General features: G+C 36.5%; 1 protein-coding gene across 2 annotated transcripts in view; it reads right to left on the bottom strand.

Moving 5' to 3' along the window:
• Nucleotides 1-13,636, bottom strand: part of MPDZ (multiple PDZ domain crumbs cell polarity complex component) — a 163,831-nt gene that overhangs the window by 9,406 nt on the left and 140,789 nt on the right. For both annotated transcript variants that reach the window (XM_045563965.1, XM_045563964.1), the window contains 7 exons: nt 11,590-11,682; nt 11,425-11,499; nt 10,046-10,220; nt 7,544-7,689; nt 6,759-6,842; nt 6,404-6,597; nt 3,739-3,886 (listed from right to left, as the gene is read on the bottom strand). In XM_045563965.1, the coding sequence (XP_045419921.1) occupies nt 3,739-3,886; nt 6,404-6,597; nt 6,759-6,842; nt 7,544-7,689; nt 10,046-10,220; nt 11,425-11,499; nt 11,590-11,682 (915 nt within the window). The remainder of the gene's footprint in view (nt 1-3,738; nt 3,887-6,403; nt 6,598-6,758; nt 6,843-7,543; nt 7,690-10,045; nt 10,221-11,424; nt 11,500-11,589; nt 11,683-13,636) is intronic.

Below are 13,636 nucleotides of genomic sequence, written 5' to 3'. Positions count from 1 at the left end.
ATCATCTTTAGGAATACATTTTAGTCTTCAAGACAGAGTTTTTGAAAGGCATTTTCCTTTTGGGATTTCTATAGGCAAGGATACCTCTAATTATTTATGAAAAATGACTTTTTAAAATATTAAAAACTAATAAAAATAACAAGCAGCAGCAACAATACCAAGTGTCTGTCTTATTACTTCATGGTTTACATGAAGACTATTTATAGCAAGGCAAAAGAAATTGAGAATTGAGGATTTACTTCATGAAACACACTGATTCAGATAGGCTGAATGAGCTGAATAACTCAGGGTTTAAAAACCAAAACAACAGGCCGGGCGCAGTGACTCACGCCTGTAATCCTAGCCCTCTGGGAGGCCGAGGCGGGTGGATCGCTCGAGGTCAGGAGTTCGAGACCAGCATGAACGAGACCTCGTCTCTACTAAAAATAGAAATAAATTACGTGGACAACTAAAAATATATAGAAAAAATTAGCTAGGCATGGTGGCGCATGCCTGTAGTCCCAGCTACTCGGGAGGCTGAGGCAGTAGGATCGCTTAAGCCCAGGAGTTTGAGGTTGCTGTGAGCTAGGCTGACGCCACGGCACTCACTCTAGCCAGGCAACAAAGTGAGACAAAAAAAGAACACAACAATAAAAACACCACCACAACTTGTTTTGCCCTCAATAGAAGAGGTATTCAGATAATTGGGTAAATTCTCTATTGCCACACTGTACCTAAATAGACTTACTATACAAAATTTAAATAAATATAAGCACAAAACATGCACTGTAGACAATTTTCTATAGCCCTTTACAAATAAACCATAGGCATGCAAGAAATGCTGGCAGTCTAATATGGAAGTAGCACAAGTAGATGTTTGAGATCCTGGGCTTTTAGTCACTAGTTAAAATCCAGACTATGTGACTGACTAACTGTGTGATCATAACAGATATCTAAACCTGATGTCTTTGATTCTGCATTTTTGAAATGTAGAGTGTTACAGGTTGTTGTGATAAGTAATCCATGTACAATGCTTATGACAATGTCTAGCATGAACAGTATTAACCTAAATATTGACCACTCATATTATTATGCTGCTTCTGATGGGGGTACCAAGGGATATGTTACTGTTGAACATGTTGATCATGAATCAAACTTTGAAAGGTAAAAACCTTACCTGTAATATTCATAAGTTGGTTTTTTGTTTCTTTGATTTGGGGTGTTTTTGGTCCAAAACTTAACAAACTCTTCTTGAATCTATTTTACTTTCAGTTTATATAACTGCCCAGATTAATTACATTAATTTTCACTAGGTAATGTTGTAACTCTTTGATCTACCTATAACACATCTTTTTCAAACATCAAGTGTTTTCATTATTATAAAAATTTTTAAGTAAATTTTCTATTATAAAAGCAATTCATATCCACTTAAAAACATTTTGGAAATAAAATGGAAAAAGGAGGGGAAAATAAGCCATAATTACAACAATTACTTCATAATTATTGTTAAAGAAACTTACAGGATTTTATTTTACTTAGTTGCATCTACACTGCAAATACAATTTTCTGTCTTATAATCTCCACTGATTACATTTGTCCCCCCTTATCTGTGGGGATTACATTCCAAGAACTCCAGTATATGCCTAAAACCATGGATACTACTAAACTCCATATGTACACTATGTTTTTCCTTTACATATGACAAAGTTTAATTTATAAATTAGGCACAGTAAGAGATTAACAACTAATAAAATAGAATAATGGTAACAATATACTGTAATAAAAGTTATGTGGATGTGATCTCTCTTTCTCTCAAAATATCTTACTGTACTGTACTGCAGGTAACTGAAACCACAGAAAGCGAAACTACAGACAAGCGAGAACTACCATATATTGCTTTTTCATGTTAAAACAGTTGTCGTGAACATCATTTTAAACAGACGAAGTTTTGCCATGCATCTTTGGTATATATTCAGAGTTTATACCGTTTTTGTAAACCATGTTGCCTTCAATTTTCCTATTACTACAAAGAACACTTTAATGAACTTCATATGCATGAAGTTTTTTGTTTATTGAGGATTATTTATACAAGATATTTAGATAAAGAATCACTAAGCCGAAACAACAAGCAGCATCAGTAGTAACCAACCTGTAAGTTATACAAATATTTAAGGTTCTCATCATATACAGTCAAACTGGATTTTTAGATGACTGGTTTAACTGGTTTTAAAATCATTTATGTTGTTTTATGGATGCTTCCTTCTCTCTCTCGCTAAGATATGTCCATCTTACAGAGCTAACAATTGTTTTTAATGTATCTCCAAACGGAAGCTATTCCTCCTTAAAGAATTCTAATTATTTTACGTTTTGAAAACTGGTTAATGAAGAAATAAGTTTTAATGTGTGCTTTATTAACAACTAAATTCATGTACACATTCACATACCAGATCCTATCCAAACTACAGAAGTTAATGACAAGAGCATCACTTGAAAATCTCTCCACAAAGCCCGGCCACTGGCTCCCACCAGAGCACTAACCCTGTGGCAGCTCCACTGCTGCTGAGCCCCGACATGCAGGCTCACGTTACCATGAACACATGACATGGTACTGATGATGCTGGTTTTCTAGTCAATGCTGAATTATCTCTCTTCAGGTTATAAAATACATGTTAGGTAAAAACACAAAACAAAATAAAAAAAAGAGAGAGAGATAAGCATTGTCTTATTTAAAGGAATGCAAATTCCCTCCAGAAGCTGAAATATGTCTTGACAGGGAATATGCCTACAGTCCCAAGAACTGTATTGACTATTCCATACTTAACAATTCATTTTTAAAATGAGACTGGTTCTGCCTTTCCAATCAGACACTGATCCTTCACGAGGAGTTTTCTTTGGAGGAAATTTACTTCATAATGTAAAATGTACTTGAGCTCAGAATGGTAGTAGGGATGGGGGCCTTATAATTGTTGGAGTAATCCCCAGTGTAGGTACTGCCAAATAAATCTGCATTAAACTACTCTTACTGCATGAGGATGACCCATCCAATCCTGATTTTAATCCTGAACTTTAAATAGGTTCAATAGTTTTGAGTCCCAGTAGGATTTGGACCAAACATTCCCTTCTATGGATCATAAAGGGAAAAATCTTTCTGCCACATTCTTCACCTTTGGGGAAATATAAAGACGTCCAATCTGGTGTGCCCCGAAAGGGGTGAAGGAAGGGGCCAGGTCGGGAAAGGCCAGAAGGCGTGATCTCCAGAGGTGCTGTGGGCACCCCTCTTGCCGCCTGTGATCACCCCCCACTGAGCAGTTCTGCCAAGTCACTTTTCAAGAAGCATTCATGCCAGAAATGAGAATCTTCACTTAAGCCAGAGGTAATACAAATAAGCTCAGAAATAAATACGAGGGAATGAAGATTGAGACTTTTGATTTCTCCTTTGTGGTCTGAATTTTTTTTTTAAGGAAAATACTCAATACCCAATATATAATACTCACCTTAAAGATAAAATATTTATTAATATTATAGATATTCAGTTCATAATTCTTACTAATACTAATTTTATAATAATATAATAAACAGTTAATCATAAATTTACTATTTAGAAATTTGTCAATGAAACATTGTATCTTACTTAAGTTTTATTTGAGATGATACTTCAAATAAAGAGAAGACAATACTAATTTGACTATGGTAGTCCAATGTTAAATTCTCTTTCTTCCATACTATTACCCAAAAGTATCTTTGGCATTTGATTTTTACCTTCAGCAAAGCAGCAACAGCTTCCTGGGTGGCATTACGGACATCTTCTCCATTCACCATTAATATCTGGTCTCCCTGCATAAGTCTTCCATCAGCATCTGCAATTCCTCCTTTGACGATGTCTGACACAAATACTCCTGTATCATTTCTGCACACAATTTTGAATTTCAACATTATTTTTTCCTCAATTGTAACAGAATGCTTATTTAATGGAAAGCTAACTTTTAACCAAAAATTTTACTGCTATTTTTATGACTTTAAAAGTTTTATTGTTTTGAGCAACACTGGGGCAACATTATTAGAATTAGATTTTTTTGATAAATATTAGCTTATTATAGTTTTTCACTGATCAAAATACTCTATCATAAGCATATTTATTCTTCATCAATTATATACTATGAGTAGAAGTGGCTACTACTATTCTCATTTTATGGGTCACACAGCTAGTAAGTGGCAAAAGTAAGACTTAGGAGTCAATCTTTGGATGTTAAATCTATAGTTCTTTCCATATCCATAATGAAGCCTTGAATGGATATTGACCCGTGGCTACATAGATATGTTGCTATCATCATCATCATCATCATCATCATCATTATTGAAAATAAATAACAGATGTATATCTCAAACTAAAACCATTCATTAACTCAAAACCTAAATATCCTTGCTGTGATGTCTTTTATTTTAAATCACTACAGATTGAACTTTCATACACAAGATAGATTTATGAATAATGGGAAAACTCTATTCTTATCCCAATCCTTTCTTTCACAAAACTATAAAAATAAAACAACAAAAAAACCTTATTGTTAAGATCCAAAGATAACTGTAAATAGAAATGTATAGTAAAAGCTGAATTATATCGCTTGTTCTTGCCAAGGTCATGACCTCAAAGAAAGTATTCGACCATCTAATCCTCTGCTTTCCCATCTTTAGAATAAGGGTGTTGGATTTGATGGTCTTTGTATGCTCTTCCCAAGGCAAACAGTTTAGGATTCATTAATGGAGGTTTTTACAGAGACCTGGTGACCCCACATATTGTGGTTTGTCTGGCACCCAAAATGAATTTTAAGTGTATATTAGTTCACAAGAATTAGACTCCTGATACTATAGTCCAAAAGGAAGGTCTTTTTTCAGACATATTCCCACTGAGATTCAAATAATATGCTACATTTTTTCTGTGCCCTAAAAAAAAAAAAAAAAAATCCTTTAACTGTCTCTGAAAAAACAACTAGTGTTAATGGCTCTTTACTGCCACACAGAAACAGCACTGCAGAACCAGGTGTGCATGATGATGATTTGGGCATTCTGAAAAATGCCTGTTTCCAAAGAAGGATATTCTGACATAAACATCAAAATTTCACAGATTTTTGACTCATTGGAAAAAATAAGCTGCTTTAAAATGGTAGATATCTGAGGCCCAAGAATGGCAATATTAACTTAGGGCCACTGCCGATGACAGAATACAGAATCCCTTTTTTTTTTTGAGACAGAGTCTCACTCTGTTGCCCGGGCTAGAGTGCCATGGCATCAGCCTAGCTCACAGGAACCTCAAACTCCTGGGCTCAAGGAATCCTCCTGCCTCAGCCTCCCGAGTAGCTGGGACTACAGACATGTGCCACCATGCCTAGCTAATTTTTTCTACATATATCTTTTTAGCTGTGCAGCTAATTTCTTTCTATTTTTAGTAGAAACAGGTCTTGCTCTTGCTCAGGCTGGTCTCGAACTCCTGAGCTCAAACGATCCACCCACCTTGTCCTCCCAGAGTGCTAAGATTATAGGCGTGAGCCACCGTGCCAGGCCAGAATCACTTTTTAATGAATGCTGAGATCATTTGTTTAACTATCTGGTATATTCTAAGGATCAGAGCCAGATGAGCTAGCTGATAGTAATAAAAGGAAGAAAGATTTATGGAACTTACTGGATTACATATATTACATATATGTTAATATAACATATATAAATTTACTAATATTACTTATATATAAATATTTTTAAAATGTATTTATAAGTAAATATTTAAATACATTGGGTATTTAACTTTATGTGCGTTCTAAGCTGCCACCACGGCCCCTTGCTTTATGCTTTAGGTCCCCCGTTGATGTCATACTCTTGTTTATGCTGGTCCTTCTCCCTAGAATATCCTCCACTCCTCTTCAATAGACCAATTATCATTTATCACTACTAGCCTCAGCTCAGGCATCTCTTTTCTTAGAAGTTTTCCCTAACCCACTTAACTTAGATAGGGTCACTTGGTCCCTTTCCCTTTTGCTTACATGGCTCCTCCACAACGCATCTGTCACTCATCAAAAGATTCCTTTGTTATAAGAATATATTTAATTCTCATTCACTAGACAGTGAGTTCTTTGAGGTCAGGAACCATGTCTTATTTAACTTTGTTCCCCAGAACCTAATGTATTTCTTGATACATAACAGGTACTCAAAAAAATACAAAATGACTTTGTGTTGAGTACCATCAAAATCCCCCAAATTACTAATTTTAAAAGTCCAAAACCAATGTCTTTTTATGGTTCTTTAGTGATTGGGCTAGCAACAGCTACCTGCAGAACATCAGCCATTGATAAAGACTCTACTACTGCTATTATTCTTTAAAAGAATTTAAGTTCCATCATTTTCAAAAGAGCATTGGGTTTGTCCTCTGTCATACCTTTTACCAACAATACTTAATCCCAGGCCTTTTCCTGGCTTCTTCTGCAGCTCAATAGTGAGGGTGTCACACACTTCCTCCTCTTTGTATGGCGCCTCATCTCTGTAGAGTGTCAGGCGCACTCTTTGTGGCGTCTGTCTCAGGACATTGATGGCTTCATCATGTGTGGCCTTTCTCAAGTCAATTCCATTCACCTGTACAGAAAAGGGACACTGATTCTCAGGAACCAGGTGAGTTAAGTAAATTAAAGAAAGGATGGGAGGGGGCAGAGGGAAGGGAAAGAGAGAAAGAAACACAGTCCTTCCAATAGTCTTTTCTCCATTAATTTTCAAGGTCAAAAACAGGCATTCGGTACCTCTAAAATCTGATCTCCAGCCCAGAGTCTTCCATCTTTACATGCTGCTCCTTCTTCATAAACTTCATGGATAATAATGGCACCCTAGGGGCCCAAACAAAATATATCCATACTTATTCCACTCTCCAGGAATGGTAAGCAGAAATGGAGTCCAAACACACCATACTTCCATAGACAGAAATAAAGGGTATACACTCACTGCATCTACATGCAAACCACACACCATAATTCAAGGAGAAGTATAACAACACAATTTTTGCTACACGGCTCAAAGCAGCTTATACTTTTTTTCTAATGATAGGGAAGAGTAAAGAAAAAAATATAAAACATATAAATCATACATACATAATATATAGAGATACATTACCTTTCCTATCTACAAATTAAATGATTTTTAAAGTATTCTTGACATTTAGAAAATTTTATCTACTAAGTATCCAATTTTTCAGACTACTCTTAATTATGGGTCTAATCCAACCTGGAAATCATTAAAAAGGAAAGTAAAATACAGCAAGGACTGGTAAACTCACAGAAACATTTTGAAACCTAAGGTCACAATCACAGTGTAACAGAATCCTACTGATTCAGTACTGGCTTACTCAAAAGTAAAAATCCTGGTACCCATTTGAATATTTGTCCTATAAAATTAAAATAACAATGAATGATACATTTTTCTCAGCCTTTACAATTCATTTATAGAACCGATAGAAATCTCCGTATAGTGGGCCCTCAGGCCTGGCTGAAGGGTGTCCTGTGCAGCAGAAGCACTTCTGGGTGACGCTCACCAGCAGCGTATCCGACCCCCCGACGATGCTCAGGCCCAGCCCCGTTCGCCCTTTGGAAATCTCAATGGTTGTCTCGCAGCCGGGGATAATGGGGCAGGTTGCAGGATCAGAAGCAAAGATTGCTGGTGTTGACGATCTGCTTGTACCTAAAAATAAGTTAAAAATGAAATGAAATATAAATAAAAATTGATTAGAAGTCAAACTCAACACACTGGGTGCCTTTGAGGGATAGAGCAGGGAAACAGGCCCAGGGCTGGGGAAAAAGGAGACCTCAAATTTACCTTAATCTTTTAATTATCTTATTATTTTTTTTAAATTTTTTTTTATTTCAGCATATTACAGGGGTACAAATGTTCAGGTTACATATATTGCCTTTGCCCCACCAGAGTCAGAGCTTCAAGCATGTCCATCCCCCAGACATTGTACACTGCACACATTAGGTGTGTACATACCTATCACCTCCTCCCCCCTCACATCTGCCCAACACCCGATGAATGTTATTACTATATGTGCACTTAAGTGTGGTCAGTTAATACCAATTTAATGGTGAGTACAGGTGGTGCTTGTTTTTCCATTCTTGTGATATTTCACTTAGTAGAATGGGCTCCAGCTCTACCCAGGATAATGCAAGAGGTGCTACATCACCATTGTTTTTTGTGGCTGAGTAGAAATCCATAATACACATATACCACATTTTATTAATCCACTCATATATTGATGGGCACTTGGGTTGTTTCCTGCAAACCAATAATCTTGTATTTAAGAGTATCAAACAAATACTATTAAATCATCATCGTTAATTTAGGGTAAAAATTACCTGTTTAATTATTTACTACACTTTTTTGTATTTTTTAAATTGCTAGATATATAAAGAATAGGATATGAAGAAAGGAGAACAGAGTTGAGTTGAACCTCTACTTTCACTTTTATATTCTACATTTCACTGGGGCCAAACATACTTCTTATGAAATAAAGATTTATAAAACTCAGAACAGAGATATGTGACCAAGACCTAGAAGCACATTCAGGCAAGTCCACAAAACACAAAGCACATCAATCCTTGTGGTCATGGTGCCTGCTTTTCAGAGATTGTTATGTTATGTTTTCCTTTTCTTCTTATCCTAGAGCATTTCGTCTTATGTAATCAATTCTGAGCATGTGCATACCATTTGCAGTTTTTCTGCTTGGGTCTCACTTGATGTTTTATAAACTCAGATATCAAATCCTGGTGCATACTCAGAATTGAATAGATAAGAATAGATCATGAGAAAACAAAGAGAATATAATTCACACCTTTTATGATAATCTTCATGTCATATCATATGTTTTATGATACAACAAAGAGCATACAGCAAATAGCATGTTTTGGGAAAGTTAGGACATTTGGTAGAGTAGCGTATGCTTTAGATAAGATGTTCCCTTTTTAGGAAATCAAAAACAGACTATTTTCTTGCTCTTGAAATGGTAAGAACAGGTGTAAGATATTTTATTTTATGTTTTCATTTAGCATTTCATGTTTTTATAGACAATGCTATTTAGGGATCAGCATAAAAATAAAAATGAGAAAATTTCCATAAAATCTTAACACTTAAGTAAATTATTCAGTCTTTCTAAATAAAGGATTACTTTCAGAGATGTATTACTTTAAGACTTTGTTGTCCAGTATATTATAAATGTTTTAAACTAGCGTTTCTTAAAAACTTGACAAAAGATCAGTTTGGAGGCCAAAAGAAATTTTTCCCCCTATATGCAGAAAAAGCCAATGTGTTTAAGCAATGTTAAAAAAAATTCGGTGCTGTAGAGCTTGAAATTTATTGTTGCATTACACACCAGTGTAATCTGTCTCAGAAAGTAACTCGAAGGAATAGTGTGCCTCCATACGCCAGGCTGGCAGTATAACGACGCACTAACATGTCATCCCACAGTCCATACACATCCATTTCATCTATTTTGACAGGATCTACTATTACATCAAAAACAAAAAATTCAGCTCTACTACGTATACCATGCTAATGACTAGCATTTTTAAGAGTTTCTTGTAGTGGCAGGCAGTGTTGATCCTACCTGTGAAATGGGATCATTGTATATCCATTCTACAGATAAGAAAACTGGGGCTTAGAGAACTTAAATTACTTTTCCAGTATAAACAAAGAATCTACTATAAAATGATATTTCTAATTCATTGGTTAGATACCTAGAATAACAGGTATCCTCAGCAAAGTATTCTTGGAGAGCAAAGAGAATCACTCCCTCATGTTAGAAGTGAAGAAGCTGAGGCCTGGCGTGGGTGGGCGGGTTCCCTGATGCCCCATGGCTGGTTAACATACAGCACGCAGCCTGCCTGCCTAACAGGCGGGTACTCTTGGTCAGGAGCCCCACTCGTTACACCATCCGCTCACCAAAGGGCTCCCTCACTTCCCACAGCGAGGCAAAGGCAGGCCTCCCACGCACAGGCCCCCCTTGAGGGTGCCCCGTGCAGGACTCTCAGGAGCCCGCCCTTACTTCGGATGCTTTCTGGTTCCGGGGAGCCAGACTGTGGGACCACTGGAGACTGGGAGCTGCTCTTTTTCTCTCCATTGACTGCACCAGCTGCTGAAGGAACAGGCTGGGAATCTTGATTCTCAGCATGAATGGTAAGTTTTACTGTTGTCTTTGTGGTCTTCAGAAGGCTGATAAACTGGCAGGGTGTTGGTGTAGAAGGGAAACAAAATTCAAACGCCAATTAGTAGACTTATACCAGTAAGTCACCATCACTGCTGGAATCTAATTCTATCTACAGTTGAGAGAAGAGACAGAGGCAAATGATTTCCTTGTTAGGACTTAAGGGGCATAGAAAAAAATGGCTTTAGTTTCTCTCTAGCTTGTCCAAATGCCTGATATAGATTAGGGCCACAGTTTAACTTCTATGTTAAGTGTAGTTTTGACCAGATTCTTCCTTATGTAAACATAAGGCTTTCAACTTTTTACATCTCTAATTAATTTTGTCCATTTTTCTAGATCTCTACAACCTTAGAAGATATATGGGGTATTTTACCCACTTCCTGACTCTACAGAGAATCTGAAGCAGCTTACACAAACACTTTTAATAAAACAGAAACACATATGTTAAAAGCAGAATAAGAAAACTATGCAACAGAAAAAACAAGGCAAATGGAAAGTTCGAACAGATTTATGGGTTAAAAGATCCAACTTATACAATTAGTAAAATTGAATTTTTAAAAAACAATTGTAAGCTTCTTGCTGGCCAATGTAGAAATGGAAACAGTTATGTGGTTCTCCCTCACTACAAGGAAGAAAAAGAACACTGCATTTCAGGGAAACAAAGCTTTTTTTTTTTGGCACTTACATAAGAAAGTCCTTAAGTGAGACTCCAAGAAAGTGTTATGATCTCTTTTTAGGAGAGGAAACTCAGGTACAAGAACTGTTTAATCCCAATAAAAGTTATGCATTTAATAGTTGAATCTTAAAATGTGTTCATAAAGCAGTATACACAGGGGATATTTATGGGAGCAAACATTCATAAAAAGGAACTCCTTTGATGGTAACACTAAGTTGTTGTTAAGGAGTTTCAAGTTTTCCTAAGGGAAAACAGAAACGATATTTATCAAAAATGCTCAGTGATTATTGAATAATTTTCCAGGCAACAGAAAATACCTTAATATCACCTTGACTGGAAAATATAAATTGAAGAGCTCTTCTTTTCTTTAAGAACCTTTAAGCTCTTCTTTTCTTTAAGCTGTTCTTTTCTTGAAACTCTTCTTTTCTTTAAGAATAACTCTAATATCACTGCATAGCCCTAATTCCCTATGACCACACACAAACACTGTAGCCATGCCCAAGGATGGGTTTATACTACTATTTACTTTATTTTGAAAAAGTACCTTTTCAACAGGATAGCCAACAACAATTTCATCATCGATAGCCAAGATCTGATCTCCAACTTTGAGCCGTCCATCCTAAATGGAAATATGGAAGATTTCAAGTGATTTTCCAGAGGTAACTCCCTCCTCCACCACTTTATAACAGTAAGAAAGGTAAAACCTCACCTTAGCTGCTACACCATGTTCTGTTAAACTCTTTATGATGACTCCACTGAGTGTATCTTCTTCACTGATAGCAATGCCCAAACCCCCTTGATCCTAGAAAAGTAAAAACAAGAACGCTCAGAAGACTTGAAACAGATTAGTTTTATCTAAAGGGAGGGATACCCAAGGGCTAGAAAAGCAATTAAAACTCTTCTAATGTCCACTATTAGAAATCTCTGTTTTTTAAGCAAACTTTCAAATTTTTCTAATAAGACTAAGTTCTCCATCAAACATTCCAGTGTTTTAACTCCTCCCATATGTCTGACATCTTTAATAACATTAATAAAACATCCAGACAGCAAAAATGCATTCAGTAATTCAATCAAAACATTCAGGATTTGCAAATTTCATCTTGTGTAACTGGCTGACTGAATAAGTCATTCAGAAACAACCCAAGAATCCTCCTGCCTCCTCTCTTTCTGGCCTGTAGCTTAGAACTAGCAAGCAGGTCTGGCCCCTTCATTCTTTTCTGCCAGCCTTCTTCCCGTAGCAGGCAGATTGCAATTACTGTTGCATGCAATGTCCTTTCTGGGGCCAAACACTCAGAGTTGTTTCTCCAGAGAATAGCATTTTAATTTGCTGCACAGTGAAAATGCCTTACATGCAATGAGAACCTGCCCAGGCTGGGGAGCTACACCTACTTTGTCTGTATTTTCCATATTGTCTTTTATCAAAACCAAATGTTCAGTAACATTGGACTTTATCTTTCTTTAACATTTATTTTAATAAACTTAAAATAGAGTTTTGAACATTTTCATTCTGGCCAGAGCTAGTAATCGTTTTCATTATAGTTTTTGTCCATGAAAAAGTCACAAAAAACAAAAAAAGAACAAAGGGAATCTTGTCATGGTTCCTCTGAAATATACATACAAGAGCCAAACTTGCCATCAGAGACATTTATGGTCATGACTATGACATCAAGTTAGGTTTCACCATCCTTTTAAAGATTATCAACATTGTGGCTTTTCCAAGGTAGATAATTAATGCCTGATGAATTTCAGACTGTCAATGAGCATCTAACACCTCTCTCTTTCCAGGCAATCAGTCATATGTATCAGCCAGAGAAACCTGCACCTTTAGAGTAAGCAGAACTGAGTTTATCTTCTACCTAGCTGTAGAAATTTGGATATGTCACTTAACATCTATAAACCTCAATTTTCTTACCTAAAAAATCTAAATTTTGTTATCTAAAAAAATAGAATAATAATACTTGGCACATAACAGTCAGGAAAGTACCTTATTGAGGAGGCTAAAAGCAGAGACCAGCTTTAATATTGTAGAATGAAGGAACCTTGCTCATTAGCTCATCCAGTCCCAACAATAACCCTCTGATATAGGCAGCCCCATTTACAGAAGAAGGTGAGGACCAGTAGGACTAAGTGATTTATGGGAGATCACTCAGGATGTGAGAAGGGATTCTGGGAGACAGAACAGGCTCATGTCCACCCCACTGCTAACTTTCAGGCCAAAGAACTTGAATGTATCTGTTTGACAAAGAAGGTTCTTCAAAGGTTCTGAGTAGAGGATTAAGACAATAAGAACATCCATCAAGCACCTTAATCAGGTTGCCTAATGCAGGAAGAGAAAGCATCAGAGAAAACCAGTGACAAGAAGCAGATAACTTTGCCAGCTTACTCTTTCCTGCTTATTATAACAATAATAATAAAAAGCAATACTTATACATGCATGCTAGGTACTGGGTGCTATACATATGCCTGTTTAATTATCATAATATATACTTAATTCTCACTACAACGCTAAGAGGGAAGTACAATTATTATGCCGATTTTGGAGAGGGGAAACTAGGTACAGATTAAGAAACATGCCCAAGGTCGCAGCCTCACAGTCAGTAAGAGGTGAATGTAGGTCTCTGACCCATGTGGTCTGGCTTTAAGTCTGTGCTCTCAACCACTACAGTATTCTGCTCCTTGTTCATCTAACAAGCTCAATTTACCAACATTTTCTGGGCACTCATCATATCCTAGGATGTACTAAGCCTTAGGTGAAT

Source organism: Lemur catta, chromosome 10, assembly GCF_020740605.2.
Source record: "Lemur catta isolate mLemCat1 chromosome 10, mLemCat1.pri, whole genome shotgun sequence".
Lineage (NCBI taxonomy): Eukaryota > Metazoa > Chordata > Mammalia > Primates > Lemuridae > Lemur > Lemur catta.
The sequence above is the reverse complement of the archived record's forward strand: the minus strand, read 5'-3'. Positions and strand labels throughout refer to the sequence as shown.